Below are 17,368 nucleotides of genomic sequence, written 5' to 3' on the forward strand. Positions count from 1 at the left end.
CCATGACCCAGACCTATCATCACCCAGCTCTCCAAAGAGCCTATTTCTTTTATGGAGAAATAGTGCTTGGCAGCATACATTTGGAAGCCAAGGTGCTTGCTTATTCTAAGTCCTTTCAGAAAAACACAACAACAACAACAAAACACCTCTCAATCTATCAAGTCTATCTGACTCAGCACGATCCCTGCATATTGGAGCTGAACTGTATTCTACAGGGTTTATAATGTGCATCGCCAGTTCTTTGGTTAGACGCGCCTCTGGATGGATTTGAACTCTCACCCTTTCAGTTAATAGCTGGGGGCTTTACTGACTGCACTACCTGAGATGCCAATCAGGGAAACTTTCGTGACTGTCAGACGGCTGTGTTAACCACTGCACCCCTCAGGGACGCCTCTGAGCTTATGTCATTGTTGTCATGTGCTATAGTGTTGGAGCCAACTCAGAGCTGACCCTCCACAGTTTCCAAGGATGTAAAACAGCATGGGAGGTGATAAGCTATCTTCGTCCTCAGAGCAGCTGGTGGGTTCAAACTGCCTGCCTTTGGGTTGGCAGTGCAACTGCTTACCCACTAGGCCATCCGAGCTCCCAATGAATAGACAGTCGACTTAAGGTTCATCTCTATTCTTCCACTTTCCCCTCTATTTGATTATTGTAAATCAAGTCCAGAGAGTATATATATTTATCTGGAAAAATATCAGTTTGTGTCTCTTAAAAAAAAATCATTAACACCCTCCCACCAAGAAAACAATGCTTAATATTATCAAATAACCAGTCAGTGTTTCCCAGAATGATTCATGCTTTATTTTTTCTTTGTTTGTTTAGCATTTGTCTGAATCAGAAACCAAAGTACACATATTACAAGTAGCTGATCTGCTTCATAAAGCTTTTAATCACCAGTTTCTTGCCCCTCCTTCCCCATCTATTTATCAAAGAGACCAGATCACTTGTCCCGGAGATTTTTTCCTCATCCTGGAATTTGCTGATAAGCCCCTGAGGCGTCATTTAACATATTCCTCTATCTCTTCTACTCTACTATTACTCGTTGCAGCCAAATCGGATCCTCCAGCAGGTTTTCAGAGGCTTTAGACCTCCTGGGAGGAGATAGCTCACCTTTCTAGTTCCTGAACACTGGAATTATTCTAGAGACCAGAACAAATTAAAAATTCTTTTTGCTGGAGTACTTTCTATGTATGCTGGGTTCTTCCCCCACGTTGACACCCTGGGGGCACATCATGTCTGCCTTCCTTCTTGAGTTATTATGTCTTTAGCCTTTCACCCAAGATTCACTCCCACTCCCCTCATATACTTCCTTGATTAGACAGACTCCTGGAGTCCCTTTCCCCTTTCTGGCCATCAATTCTTCCACGTTCCCTTGCTAGACCCTCCTCCTCCCCTCAGTCTCCAAATACTGGTATGTCCAAGGCTAAATCTTTGGGCCAATTCTCTTCAGTATTTACTCACCTTGAGGTCAGCTTATCCAGCCTCAAAGGTGTAAACACTAGCCATATTCTGATGCCTCTCAGCCTTCTCTCTCTAGACCCTATCCCTAGCTTGCCTATCTGACAATTCGACTTTCCTACATGGATCAGGAATGAGCAAACTCTTTGGCTCACTAGGTGTGTTTTTATGGTCTGTCAACAAAGAATGGTTTCTAGTTTCAAAGAAAAATGGTCTTTCATGACATGTAAAAACAACATGAAATTAAAGTGTCAGTGTCCATTAAAAAAGTTTTATTCAGACACAGTCACACTCGCTTGTTTATGTACCATCTATGGCTGCTTATGCACTAAAGTGTCAGAGCTGAGTACTTACGACGGAGACCACATGGCCCACGAAGTCTGAGACATTTGCCATCTCCCTCTTCACAGAAAACATTGTTGACTTTTACGTTTCATAGACATTTCAAACAATGTGTCCAAAGCAGATTCTTTCAATACCTTCCTTGCCCATAATCTTTTCTTAGTAAGTGGTATCTCATTTATTTTTGGCTCAGGACAAAAATCTTGGCAGCACTGATAACTTACTTCTAATCCTTCAAAACACTTAGAGAGGTACCTTCAAAACAGCTCTCCAATCTGTGCCCTTCTCAGCTTCGTTAGAACCATCTTAGATCAGAGTTTCTCAACCTCAGCCTTACTGACCTGTGGACCAGGTAATTTTTTGTTGTAGGGCTGTCTTGTGCACCTTGCAATGTTTGGCAGCATCCCTGGCCACCCCACTCGAGGTCACTAGCACCACTATTGCTAACAGTGACAATCAAAAGTGCCTATCAACAAACGAATGGATAGAGAAGCTGTGGTATATTCACACGATGGAATACTACGCTGCATTGAAAAACAGGAACTCCACTGCAATCCCAGAGGTACACGGTTCAAATCCACCAGATGCTCTGCTGGAGAAGAAGGAGCAATCTCCTCCTGTACCAGTCAGGTCTGATTTGACGGTACACGTAAAAATAAAAAAAAAAAAATTAAAAAAAAAGAAAAACAGGAACTCATGCAATATTATTCAAAGTGGGTGACCCTGGAGGACATTATGTTGAGTGAAATATCTCAGTCACAAAGGACAAATACTGCATAGTGCCACTCTTGTAAAATGGGACTGACATCGGGGTTGAGGGAAGACAAAGAAGGAGGGGTGGAATGATGTATACTGCATTGAAACAGATGAGGGAGAGAACTGTTTAAAAGGGATATATGGTTAAGCATTATTGTCATGACAGGAGTCCAGAACGAAGGCTGCACAGTGGAGTGGATTTAGGGAGTAGGGATTGTAAAACAATGAAAGAATTTTTCTTTTACTTTTCAAAGAGAAGTGTGAACTGGGGGTGGGGGGTAGAGGTGGGCAGGGAGAAAAGTGCAACAATGAATGAATGAAAATCCAAAGTCTGTTAATTTTCATTAAAATTAATAATTTTTTAAAAAAATAACAGCAATAAATAAATAAATACCTCCCCAGGGCAAAATGTTCCTGGAGGCTGTAAAGCAGTGATCTAGGCCAAAGTACCATCATGTCACCTGTCACACAGTCTAAGAGTCCTTGTGGGTTATCCCCAGACTAGTCGCAATACTGAGAGATGGACATGCTATGGACAAAACCTTGAACGATCCAGGAAGATGAGAGAAATACACAGAGTCATTAGAGCAAAAGAATTGATTGGCCCTGAAAAGCTTTAGGAAGAACCACATGAATGGAGCTCTGCTGGCCTAGTGGTAAGAATCTGAGCTGCAATCCCAAAGGCATGCAGTTCAAATCTGCCAGCTGCTCTCTGCGGGAGAAGGATGGGCAATCTCCTCCATGCAATCACTGCCTCTGAAAACCGGCTGAAGGGTCAGCTACGGGTGGGTTCCAACTGAACGGTACACAACAGTCATATGAATAAGAGTCAATGGAATGTGTGTCAGAGGGGATGAGGATGGCATAGGTAGGATAAGGTTCAGATCTCTTGTCCAGAGTCACGCTCTACTTGATGGCATCTAACAACAACATGTATTCTCCATCAACAGACAGATCTGGTAAAATCCTGACTTCTACCACACCACTTCCCTCATCAGAATGTTTAATGGCTCCCAACGTATTTTGAAGAAAATCTATTTGAGTACTAGTCAAATGCTTACCACAGTCTCAAGGACCTCCATGAACTGGCTAGAGCTCTGGCTTCATTTTTCATCTTCCGTCATTTTGTTCATTCTGCTGCAGTCACGCCCACTCTGTTTTTCCCTAAAGAATATTGAGCCACGTCTATTGGCGGGTGGTTTGAATCCACCCAAGGTGCCTCCGAGGAAAGGCCTGGCAATCTGTCTCTGCCAAGTCGGCTGTTAGGAACCGCGTGGAGCACAGCTCTACTCTGGCACACGGGGGTGCTCGTCAGGAGCCAGCATACACCCTGAAGCAGCTGGGTTTTTCATGAGTTGTTGTTGTTGTTGTTATGTGTCATCAAGTCACCTGAGACTCATAGCAACCCCATCTACGTACAACAGCTCTGAAGCCTGCCCTGTCCTGAGCTAGTCTCCCTGACTCCAACACACCTACCCCCACTGCCCTAGTTACTGTATGCGTATCTACATTTTAAATTCCACCAGAGCAGAGCCTTTGTATATTCTGGTTATTTGCGAATTCCCAAATTCCGATGCTCTGGTGGCCTCACAGGAAAGGAGTCGTGCTGCCAACTCAAAGGCACTTGGTTCAAACCCACCAGCAGCTCCACAAGAGAAGGACAAGCAGTCTCTTCCCACAGAATTTACAGCCTTTGAAAAATTCACTGGAGGGTCAGCTGTGAGTCAGTTCCAACTCAAGGGCATGCACATAACAGCAACTAGCAAGAGTGCCGACGGCAGCTCTGGTGAATAACAGACACCCCCTAAATATGCTATTACATGAATGAATGTTTAGACCAGCATTCAACTTGTTAGTAAGAACGGCACAGAGTCTGATCTGGGACAAATAAAATAGATTCTGCTACAGCAGGTTCCTGCCAAAGGGCTGGTGAGGAACTGGATAGGGTGGTGAAGCCTGGGTTATCCAAGTGGGTCACCACACTGTCTACCTATCTGCATAAGGTTCCTGCAGGCAGAAACGGAGGCTAGGACTCACACACTCATGAAATACTGGTGCACAACCGTAAGCAAAGAGAGTTAAAACTGCTGTTTCTAGAAAGAACTCTGGTGGCCTCGTGGTAAGGAGTTGCACTGCCGACTTGAAGGCATGGAGTTCAAATCCACCAGCTGTCCCATGGAAGAAAGATGGGCAATCTCCTTCTGTGTGATTTACTGCCTCTGAAAACCCGCTGGAGGGTCAGCTGGGTGTTAGCTCTGACTCTGTGATATATAACAACACCACCACACTGACGTGAGGGGGTGGGAGAAGTGGGACAGAATCAAAAGGCTTGTGCCTCAGCTCGAGCCCTGACTGACTATTTGCAAGGATGCTTTCCTCCACTGTGGGGGTCTGGTTTCTGAACTAATTCTTTAAAGCGTCTCAACAGAAGAGACAGTTAAATTTGGCCTCCAGGAAAGTGTAAAGAATTTGAAACCACTTGTTTGAAGAAGGAAAAAAAACTACCACCCCATCCATCTTCAATGTTTCTTGGGAGAGAGGAGTTTAAGTAATTTGAAACCACTAGTTTAAAAGAAAAAAAAAACATCTAGAATGTTCCTTGTGAGAGAAGGCAAGCAGGAGGACTTGAGAAGATGCCAGTGGGTGCACGGGACCAGTCTCCTCACTGGCCTGGCTTTGTCACAGACAGACAGAGCAAGAAGCACCATCCATCATGGAAAACAAGAGCAGCACCCAACGATTCATGGAACACAGTACAATCGAAGACTGACGCCAACCAGGGGACCCAGAAAAAAGCCCTTGTGAAGAGCTGGGCTTCTAGAATTGCCGGGTGAGCAGATGTTCACCTCTCCCTCAGACAGGCCCAGGACAGGGAGTCCCGGGAAAAGGAGTAACTGAGAAACCAGCAACTCGAATTATCCCTGGAGAAGCAACGTGTCTTTCAGAGAATGACACTTGTTGAACTTCAAGCTCTTTAATTTAAGCTTTAGTTTAAAGTCTTCTGGTCACTGAGAGTATATTTGGATGCCCAAGGCTATTGTGATCAAAGACAAGAGAAAGCATTTATGGATGTGGTATGGGCTCCAGGACCCTGCCCTCCCCTAAATCACATGTCATTCAGAGTCCCCAAGGGACTGCCTGTGATCCTCTGCACAAAAGCCCCAGCTTTCCACACAGTGATAGATCCATGAGCATTGAAGGGTTGGATTATGCTCCCACATCTAAAGAGCTTTTAACTCTGGGTTAGAGTAGTTGTTTGGCAAAGAGATCCACTAGGAACTCTGAAGTTGGGGAGTCACTGCATAATAATAGCTAATATCCACTGAAAAAAGCTCAGGTGGCCTAGCAGGAAAATGTGTCAGGCACATTTAAAAGATTAGCCATTTAAAAAACAAACAAACAAACAAAAATAGAAAAACAAAACAAAAGGTCACCAGTTTGAATACACCATCTGCTCTGAGAGAAAAATAAAGAAAGGCTATTTCTTCCTACAAAGACTTACAGATTCAGAAACCAAACAACACCTGGAGTGAAAGGTCAGCGGAAGTCCTGTTTCTTTCTGTTGTTGGGCTGAGTGGTTGCTATGGAAACGGGAAAGTTCATGAAACCCAGGGAGGCGGTGCTGATTCTGGCTGGATGTTACCCTGAATGCAAAGCCGTCATTTTCAAGAACACTGACGATGGCACCTCTGACCCGTCCCCACAGCCAAGCTATGGTGGCTGGAATGGATCTCGATCCCCCAAAAAGTGACAGCTGCCATGAGCAAGAAGAAACTTGCCAAGAGGTCAAAGATCAAGTCTCTCATGAAACGTAAGTAATAACCACAATCACCTCATGCCCACAAGGTACTCCATGGATATCCCCTTGGACGAAACCTTTGACAACAAGGGCGTCCTCAGAGACCCTGCTCTTAAAACGGAAGGTAAGGTGGGAAGCCAAGATCAAGTTTGAAGAGAGTTACAAGACAGGCAAAAAACCAAGGGATTCTTCCAGAAGCTGAGATTTTAAATCTTCTATTTTGTTTGTCTCTACATGTTTTTTCCTCAGCAGCGCCGTGTCCTCGAGTCTTGCCTGAACAGGGACCTGAAAGTGCTCTTGGAGGAGCAAAGGTGAACCAACAACAGAGGCTGCTGGCCTACATAAGATGCGATAATAACTGAAATCTATAGACCGTAAGTTGGAAGCTGGAGTGGCATCCACTTGCTAAACAACATGCCTCTGGAAACTCTATGAATTTTGAGAAACGATAGTTATAGAAACGGTTCAAGTCTTCTGTTCATAGCGTCATTATGAGCTGAGCTCAACTCAATGACAATAAACATTTCAGTCATTAAAAAATATGCACCGTCCCCCAAAAGAAGCCACATGATGCGTTAGAATTGCCCCAATGGCAGTGGACGGGATAGGACATTTACCAAGTATTTACTACTTGCTTACGACATCATCGCTATATTGTTTTTGTTGTGTACCGCCAAATGGGAACCAATCCATAGCTGACACTCAGCGGGCTTTTAGAGACAGTAAATCACCCAGAGGGAGACTGTCCATCTTTCTCACACCAACTACAGCTCGTAGTAACTCGGTGAACAACAGATGAAAACCTTGCCTGTCCCTGTGCTGTCCTCACAGTCTCTCGACGCTGGCTGAGACCTCTGCTGCAGCCACTGTGTCAGCCTCTCCCTGTGAGGGTCTTCCTCTCTTTTACTAATCGTCTACTTTTCCAAGCACGATGTCTTTTTCCAAGGACTGGCCCTTCCTGACAACATGCTCAGAGTGTGTGAGTTGTGTTTCACCATGCTCACCTTTAAGGAGCACCCTGGTTTTACACCTCTTCCAAGAAAGACTTGTTTACTCTTGGGGCAGTCCTTGAGTCCAGATTCAATACTCTTCACCAACACCCCAACTCAAAGATACCATTTTGTCTTCAGATTTTTTTTAATTCATCGTCCAGCTATCAGCTGCATATGAAGCCAACAGAAAATACTCTGGAATGGGTCAGGCACCCCTTAGTCTTTAAACTGACATCCTTGCTCTGTAGCACTCTGGAGAGAGGAACTCTAGAGCAGATTTCCCCAATGCAATATGTCTTTTGATTTCTTCCCTGCTGCTACCATGGGTGTGACTGTGGATCTGAGTAAAATGAAATCATGGGTGTTGACTGTGAATCCAAGTAAAATGAAATCATTGACAACTCCAATATTTTCTCTTTTCATCATGATGTTTCCTATTGGCCCAGCTGTGAGGACTTTTGTTTTATTGATGTCATAGTGTAAACTGTATTAAAGGCTCTGGTATTCGATCTTCTTCAGTAAGCACATCAAGTCTTCTTCACTCTCTGCAAGCATGGTGTGCCATCTTCATGATGCTGGTTGTTGATGAGTCTTCCTCCAATCCTGACACCATTCTTCTTCTTTTTTTATTATTATTAATTTCAATGAAAATTTACAGAGACTGGATTTCCATTCATTCACTGTTGCACTTTTATCCCCTCCCAATCCCCCCCCCCCCAGTACACTCGCCTCTTGGAAAAGTAAAATTCTTTCATTGCACATCCTTCTTCAGGTTGTCCAGCTTCCCAGATTACTGGCTCAACATACAAATTCACTAAGTATAATGACATTATACAACCCTGAAGCACACCCTTCCTGATTTTAAACCTTGAAGTTTAGTGGTAGGAAGTAATGCTGACAAACCAAAAGCAGGCAATTAGAGTCCACAGTGACACTGAGGGAGAAAGCTGGGCAGCCGCCTCCGGTACAATTGTAAAGATTCTGAAAACTTGCTGGAGGGTCAGCTATGAATCAGCTCCCATGTAATGGCAATGAGTGGAAACTGTTCAAATTGTTGAAAAGGAGAAAGTCAAAACTCGGAAAGGTTAGATAAATTCTAGAGTTCCTACAGCAGGGAGAAGCAGCTTTTTATAACTCTTCTATACTAACCTTTCTCTCTCTCTTTTTTTTTTGTTTGCTCTTTAATTTAAATTTATTATTAATTTCAGTAAAAATTTACAGAGACTTTGGATTTCCATTCATTCATTGTTGCACTTTTCTCCCCTCCTAACCCTTCCCCCTAGCACACTACCCTCTTGGAAAAGTAAAAAAAAAAATTCTTTCATTGTTTTACAAACCCTCCCCCAGGTCCACGCCACCACGGAGCCTTCATTCTGGACTCCTGTCAGGACAAAAATACCTAATCACATATCCCTTTTAAACAGTTTTCTCCCTCATCTGTTTCAATGCAATATACATTATTGAACCCATCTTTCTCAGTCTCCCCCCAACCCCGAGGTCAGGCCTGTTTTACAACAGTGGCACCATGCGGTATTTGTCCTTTTGTGACTGAGATACTTCACTCAGCATAATGTCCTCCAGGCTCACCCATTTTGAATAATATTGCATGAGTTGGTTGGTTTGTTTTTTGTTTGCTTGGGTTTTTTTTTTAGTTCCTTGTTTTTCAATGCAGCATAGTATTCCATTGTGTGAATATACCAGAGCTTATCTATCCATTCCTTTGTTGATGGGCACTTGGGGTGTTTCCAACTCCTTGCTATTGTGAACAAAGCCGCAATGAACATGGGTGTGCATATATCTGCTGGAATGCCAGTTAACCTCTCTTTTCTTCAAACAGGTGGTTTCTTGTTTCTACAGGTATATCCTAGTGCCCTTTTCATGCCTGGGGGTAAGACAATAGCTCAGGAGTTAGAAGAACAGAATCAAGATCAAAGACAAGCAAGCCTACTGCTGCCTGTGTCTTGGGGACCACCATGTACGTGATACTGGGGAAACATCCAAGTTGCCTGTTGTGGTGAATCCAAAGATGCACTATGTAGATTCTCCTAGAAATAAAGACATCAACCCAGCTGCCAGCTCCTTCCAGCTTTGCTTCAGTTGCAGAGTGCTGGCTGGCTCAAAATACTGCGCTTCTCAGAGGGGCGGGCATCCAGTGATGACGGAGATGATGACTTATAGCCTGGACACTTCAGGCCATCTCAGCATAATGCAGATCCCTGCCTCTAAGAAGCTCCCTCCCTACCAGGACTGCACTGAGTTAGATTCTTCTTCCCAGCCCTTCTGCCGCCTTCCTTACGTCCCTAATAACCACCTCGTAGTCTAAACTCTGTCTCAACATCTGTTTCTGGAGAACCGAGCCAGCAGTATTTATGCACCAGGATAAGCAGTTTCTGTCCTCCCTCCCTAAGGAGAAATTCTCTCATTGCTTTCAAGACAGAACCAACTCACAGTTAGGCCTCTAGGAGATTTTCCGAGGCTGTAAATCACTCAGAAGGAGACTGTCCGCCTTCTGTTTTTGGATTCACACTAACAGAGAGGCACCACCTTTGGTTAGCAGTGCAACTCCTGAAGGACCAGGCTGCCAGAGCTCCCTTCCCTGCGCATGGAGTGAATCAGAATTCACCTTGTCATCTGAAAAAGACTCTTGTTTTCACTATGGAAAAGCTAACACTTTGTCCCAATGTTTTCAATGCCTTAACCTCCAGGAAGTTCTACTTTGCAGTTCACTGAAGAAAGAAAATGAAGGTCAGCTGGGCAAGAAACCTACCATTCAGACACTGACCAGTGGGACTGTGGGACTGTGGGGCAGGGGGACACATGGGGCTCATTTGGATTGCACTGGGTGAGAAGCTCCAGGACAACTTAAAGATCATAATTCTTTAAATTCAAACTCATGGCTTATTGAGTCGGAACCAACTCCTGATTGACTGGTTGACCCTCCAGTGGGTTTTCAGAGACTGTAAGTGGCACAGGAGGAGACCGCACATCTTTCTCCTGAGCAGTAGTTGGTAGACGAACTGCCTGCCTTCGGGTTGGCAGCACAACTCTTTATTCACTAGACCACACGAGCTGCCTAATTCTTTAAAGTGTCTGGCTTTTAAAAAGGCATGCACACGCTCACCAACTAGCCTTGATCATGTAGCTTAATAATGTAATTGTAAAAACAACTATGAGGTCTCATCTCACCCCAGTCAGAATAGCAACATTTAACAGAACAGCAAGCAACAAATGCTGGCAAGGTTGTGGAGAAAATGGAACCCTTATTCACTGTTGGTGGGAGTGTAAAATGGTGCAACCACTGTGGAAGGCGGTATGGCACTTTCTCAAAAAGCTGCAAATAGAGATACCATTTGACCCTGCAATTCCACTACTGGGAATATACCCCAAAGAGACCATAACTGACATCCAAACAGATATTTGCACACCCATGTTTATTGCAGCTTTGTTCACAATAGCAAGGAGTTGGAAACAACCTAAGTGCCCATCAACAAACAAATGGATAGAGAAGTTCTGGTATATTCACACAATGGAATACTATGCTGCATTGAAAAACAAGGAACTCATGCAATATTATTCAAAATGAGTGACCCTGGAGGACATTATGCTGAGTGACAGAGGAATAAATACTGCATAGTGCCACTGTTGTAAAACTAGACTGACACTGGGCTGGGGGGAGACTGAAAAAGATGGGATAAATAATGTATACTGCATTGAAACAGATGAGGGAGAAAACTGTTTAAAAGGGATATATGATTAGGTATTATTTTCATAACAGAAGTCCAGAATGAAGGCTGCATAGTGGAGTAGACTTGGGGGGGAGGGATTGTAAAACAACGAAAGAATTATTCTTTTCCTTTTCAAAGAGAAGAGTGTACTGGGGCAGGGAGGCTTGGGCAGGCAGGGAAAAAAGTACAACAATGAATGAATGGAAATCCAAAGTCTCTGTAAATTTTCATTAAAATTAATAATAAAGAAAAAAATTTTAGAAAAGAATGTAATTGTAAAAGGCAAAACTAGCAAACTTTTGATAGAGGATTAGCTTTATGATCCCAGGACAGGGAAGCATATCTTAAATAAATCATTTAAAACCCAGAAGGAGAAGGCTGGTTCATTCACCTGCATAAAAATTAAGAACTTCTGGCATCCACTTCCTAAACAACATGCCTCTGGAAACTCTATGAACTTTTGATAAATGCCTCTAGTTGTAGAGGGGCTTCAGGCCTTTTGTTCATAAGGTCGCTATGAGTCGTGCTCAACTAGAAGGCAATCAACAACAACAACATTCATCAAAAGACATTACAAGGAGACTAAAAAGACAACTCATAAATGGTATAAATAAAGATACTGAAATAATATGGTAATGCTACCCAAGTATTCACCTCCAGAATATATAAATAAGTTCCATGAATCAATAAGAAAAGTCTAGCAATCCAACAGAAATAAAGAGTGAAAGACATGAAGAGGCACGTCACAAGAAATGGAAATGGTTGTAAACCTATCAAAAGATTGTTAGTGCTATTAGTAACCAGGGAAGTACAGATCTCCAGTTTGCAAGAATAAAAAAGTGATCAATCTGTAGCTTATCTTATCAGCATAAAGGAATCTTAAAAACTCAATGTCAGTGAACAAAGCACATTACACATAAATATTGAATTCCATTTTTAAAAAACAGGAAAAAAATGAAATCATGACAAGGACAAAGCAATAAGGAAGAAACAGTTAAAAAACAATCCAAGATATGTTTTGGGGGAGGTGGAGAATTACAATTAAAAAGTAGCAGTGAGGGGTCATTAATCATGCTGATAACATTGTATGTACTCTGGGGCTAACTGGCCCATGAGCCAAATGCTGTTGGCCATCATTGGTGTATGACCTGTGAGTCAAGGCAGCACTTGCATTGTTAAATGTTGGAATAGGGGGATGTTGAAAGAAGAGTAGTGATGAAAATGATATAACTACGTAAAATTCTGATTTTAGTGCTCATAAAGAAAGACGTATTGGAACACAATCTTGGCCATTTGTTAATGCATTGTCTACCTCCTTCTCCTATCACCTACCTCTTCCCCTTGTTGGAAGACAATTTTCCATGTGTCCTTCACCTTCGTGCATTTCTTGCAAGCTGATTAATTCACTGTCTGTGCCCTCAACTATCTTTCCAAGGATATTTGTGTCGTGAGCAACCTTGGAAGATGCAGTGTCATTCCTCTGCAGCAAAAGGGTAGCATGTGGCCAATGATAAATGTCTCAGGTTCTCTAATTTCAGGGTTCCTCTTTTATAGGACACCCCACTGCATGAGCAGGCACGGGCTAACTCTATTCCTAACACCCTGTGAGACCTGGGGCTCAGGGAAGAGCAGATGACGATGTAGTCCAGTCAGTTAGTTAATTATAATCATCATCATCATCTGTCTTTTGTTTCTGACCCAGCAATCTCATGGCTGCTGCCAGTATCCATGAAATTGTGGCAAATCTCAGACCATTTCTATTTCTTGACCCATTAACTCAGCTCAACCCTTATTATATTTTTTTTAAATTTTGTTTTACTATTTTTTGTGTGTGTACCATCAAATCGGATCTGACTAGTACAGGAGGAGACTGTCCCTCCTTCTCCAACAGAGCATCTGGTGGATTTGAACCACGCACCTCTGGGATTGCAGTGCAGCTTCAACCCTTATCTTTACAGAGGAATAAATGAGGCCCAGTGGAGGATAGTGACTGGCCCATGGTCACTCATTGATGAACAGCAGCCCAAGTACAAGATCTAGCTTCCCCCAACGTCTGGTCCAGTGGTCACTTCCTGCCTCCACGCAGCTCCCCAGCCCCTCTCCAGGCCTCTGAAGGACCCCAGGGCTCTAATTTGCTCACCATTTGAGCCTTCTAGACACACTTGACCTTACCTTTCACACTACATCTGAAGGTTTGACTGACCACTCCGGTATTATTCTCCTTCTCTGCTGGCCACTGATACATGTAGACCGTTGTTCTGGAAGACCCAGCATCCAGCACGATTCCATACTGGATAAAAGGGGGAAGGAAGAGTTAGAAACAGGCTGAACTTCAGAGCAGCCTGGGGAGCTGGACCTCTCTTTTTTTCTCCCCTTCTTATTTTATTATTATTATTATTACTAATTTTAATGAAAATTTACAGATATTTTGGATTTCCATTCATTCATTGTTGCACTTTTCTCCCTGCCCATCCCTCCCCTCCAGTTCTTTCTTCTCTTTGAAAAGTAAAAGAAAAATTCTTTCATTGTTATATAATCCCCAACTATACCTGGTGAAGAAGAGATTGAGATTGTTCGCAGCTTTAGTTTGCTTGGATCCATGGTTAACACTCTTGGCACCAGTAGCCATAAAATGAAAAGGAGTATTGCCATGGAAAGTCTACCGTTAGGGACCTCTCCAAAGTACTGAAGAGCAATAGTGTCACTCTGAAGTCTAAGGTGCGTCTGATACAGGCCATGGTCTTTGCAAGCACTTGTTATGCATCAGAGAGTTGGACAATGACCAAGGAGGATAGAAGGAGAATTGGTGCCTTTGAGCTGTGGTGCTGGAGAAGAATATTGAGAGTACCATGGACTGCTAGGAAAACAAACAGAATCATCCTGGAAAGGGTTAGAGCGGGTGGCTCCTTGGAGGCAAGGATTCTGAGGCTCCTTCTAACATACATGTTGTAAGGAGAGACTGGTCCTTGGAAAGGGACATCATGCTTGGGAGAGTGGAGGGACAGAGTAAGAGGAGAAGGCCCTCTATGAGGTGGATTGATTCAGTCTCTGGGGTAATTGGGATGGGAGTGTCAGAGACAGTGCAATTGGCACAGGCCAGAGCAGAGTTTACGGCTGTTCTACATAGGGTCGCTATGAGTTGCAAGCGACTCGACGGCACATAATAACAAACAACAAAAGACCTCTCTTGAGGATCCTTTTCCCAGCTGGCCTCTGGGAGCCCCAAATACTTGTAGCAGCTTAATCTTCATTGATTCACTTAGGTGGTTGTTGTTGTTGTTTGTTGTTGTTGTTAATTGCCGTTGATTCAAGCATGACTCATAGTGACTCTCTGAACAAAAGACCTAATGCCTTTCCATAACTATTGTCATTTCCCCAAGTTCATAGAGTTCTGCAGGCATGTGGTTTAGGAAGTGGATGCCACTCCTGCTTTCAAACCTTCTGCTGTGAGGTGCTGTCAAGTTGACTATGACTCAGAGCGACCTCATGAACAGCAAGTGAAACCTTGTTTAAACTCATTAGGTTGTTGTTAGAAGCCACGGAGCTGAGTGCAATTCATAGCAACCCTGAGAACAACAGACCTGAACCCTGTGCCACCCTCATCAGCTCTGACATACCTGAGCCAATTGTTTGCTGAAGGCCTCTTTTTCACTGACACTCTACTTAGGTTGTTGTTGTTGTTATGTGCCATCAAGTCACCTGCGACTCATAGCGACCCTATGTACAACAGCCCTAAACCCTGCTCTATCCTGTGCCAAGCGCACTGCCTCTGACACACTCATCCCGACTACCCCAGTCACTGAATCAATCCACCTCATAGAGGGTCTTCCCCTCCTTCGCCATCCCTCCACCCTCCTAAGCATGATGTCCCTCTCCAAGGACTGGTCTCTCCTTATAATATGTCCAAAGTATGTCAGATGAAGCTTCAGAATCCTTGCCTCCAAGGAGCAGTGTGGTCTCACTCTCTCCAGGATGAACCTGTTTGTTCTCCCAGCAGTTCATTAAGTAGGGCTGATCAAAAAGAGAACACTCTTCTCTCCAGACCACCTTTGCCTCCTTGGATTGTGGGGAAGGGGTGGGTAAGGTAGGTCAGTGTTCGAGGACACGGTTTTTGGCCTTGGTCATCAGAATCACCTGAGAAACGTTTGGAAATTTTAGAACTCCCAATGCCAGGAATATACCTCAGATCAATTAAAGTGAAGTATCTCAGCGCAGACTCAGGAGTCAATCTTTTTTAAAGATCTCAATGTATAGCCTGGTTGAGAGTTAGTAAACCAAGGATCTTCAAAGACCAGTCCCTCGACTCTTATTTAATCAGATCCCAAAGATGCAGGAGAGAAGTCACCTGGGCCTCAAAATGAATGATCCCATTCACTTAGCTGGTTGTTCTCTAATCCTCAGGAAATCCCATGGTTTATCAGCTTGGGGCTAAACAACCAAACCAATCTATACTAGTAGGTCTTCATCAGAAAGATATTTTAATATCTGCAGCAGCTCTTGGAATGAAAGCAATTGTGTTAAAGGAAGGGGGGGGGAATCACAAAATTATTGGGTAATTGGTGTCACAGAATCATACAGCTTACCCGTTGAGTTGGAAAGCTTTACGCTATCTGTATTTTTACAATAAAGCAACAACATTGACACATGGCTCCCACTTTGGCGAGATGTCTGTGAGGCGTTGCTAGGGCTCTCCATGCGTAGGAGAAAAGGTGGGGCGTCTTGCTCTAACCCAGCTTGAGGATTCCCCTGAAACTGTGGCCCTACTCACGCCCTGGCACATGCTCAACCAGGAAGGAGGACGTACTCTCCGTCTGTGGTGCTGGGATTAGCAAATCCCACCCAGTCCAGCGTCTGGTGGTTCTGGGAGTCTGCCCAGGGCAGCTAGAGGTTTCTGTGGATGCCTGCCTCTCCCTCATTCCACCACCACTGGCTTAGCTTAGCTTCTACCAGACAGGACGAAGGTAGGTTCTGGAGGCAGGCCAACTGGTATATATGCACTGCTGAATAAAATGCCTTACTACTCTATGGGTTGTCTCAGTTTTAGCATATTCACTTTTAGAAGTTAAGAACAAACCATAGGCTTAGCAGTTATGTCAATAAACGGGCTACTAACACATACAGACTGGACTGTAAAAAGAACAAGCAGATACGTCTTGGAGAAGGTGCAGCCAGAGTGCTCCTTGGAGGCAAAGATGACAAAGCTTCATCTCACATATTTCAGGCATGTTGCTAGGAGAGGCTATTCCTTAGAGAGGGAACAACACGCATGGAAAAGCGGAGGGTTGGTGAAAGAGAAGACGGCCTTCAACCAGGCGGGTTGACACAGTGACTGTCGTAATGGGCTCTAGTGAGTCAGGAAGTGTGAGGACGGCACAGGACAGGACAGGGTTCAGATCTGTTGTTCACGGGATCTCTATGGGTTACACTCAACTGGATGGCACACAACAACAACAACACACAACAACAACAACAAACACATACAAGAAAAAAAAAACAACCTACCCTGTCAAATGATATAAAACAAAGTAAAAAAGCAACAAAGAAACAAGAAAGTGAAAAAAACACCTCAAACCCCATGATTGTTTTTACATCCTGTTATAATACATCTTCTCAAGTGGCTTTCTGTGTGTGTGTACACACACACACACACACACACACACACACAGAGACATGTGTTTAGATTATCTATGTTCAGATCAACACAGGATGATATGAACACTGTTGTTGTTGTTGTGAAGTGCCATTGAGTCCTAGGTGACTCATAGCGACCCTATGTAGGAAAGTCCTCCACACCTGCATGACTTTCATCTTTTGTCCAGGTTCACTGGGTTTCCGGAGGCAAGCTGTTTACGGAAGTGGATGCCACTCCTGCTTCCAAGCTTGTTTTAATCGGGGAGCTCCACCAAACACTGTCCACCATGGGTAACCATTCTCGCATTTGACTCATCAGTGCCACCGTGTTCAGCTTCAGAGCAACCACAAATTACCTCTGTATGGCAAGTGGACAGAGCAGAGCTATATAGAATGTTTGACCAAAAACAATTGAAAATGTAACTGTGGTGGTTGTTACGTAGCCTGGAGTCAGAACCGATTCATGGCTGATCCTGTGGTGAGTTTTCAGAGACTGTAAATCACAGAGGATGGAACTGCCTGTCTTCTTCCTTCGGAACCACTGTGGATTCAAACCCACGTGCCTTTACGTTGAGCAGTGCAACTCCTTACCACCAAGCCACCAGCACTCCCTATAACTGGTAAAAATACATACAATGGAATATTTGCCAATTAAACAATTCTAT

The 17,368-nt window shown here is 43.8% G+C and overlaps 1 protein-coding gene and 1 pseudogene across 1 annotated transcript in view; one reads left to right on the plus strand and one right to left on the minus strand.

Annotated features, from left to right (window-relative positions):
- ENTPD3 (ectonucleoside triphosphate diphosphohydrolase 3) overlaps window positions 1-17,368 on the minus strand; it is a 57,612-nt gene that overhangs the window by 24,711 nt on the left and 15,533 nt on the right. The window contains exon 3 of the mRNA XM_006892999.1: window positions 13,245-13,362. Coding sequence (XP_006893061.1) covers window positions 13,245-13,362 — 118 coding nt within the window. The remainder of the gene's footprint in view (window positions 1-13,244; window positions 13,363-17,368) is intronic.
- On the plus strand, window positions 6,155-6,565 carry LOC102849513 (annotated as a pseudogene).

Source organism: Elephantulus edwardii, unplaced genomic scaffold (assembly GCF_000299155.1).
Source record: "Elephantulus edwardii isolate Elephantulus edwardi_28Jun2011 unplaced genomic scaffold, EleEdw1.0 scaffold00121, whole genome shotgun sequence".
In the NCBI taxonomy this organism is placed as follows: Eukaryota; Metazoa; Chordata; class Mammalia; order Macroscelidea; family Macroscelididae; genus Elephantulus; species Elephantulus edwardii.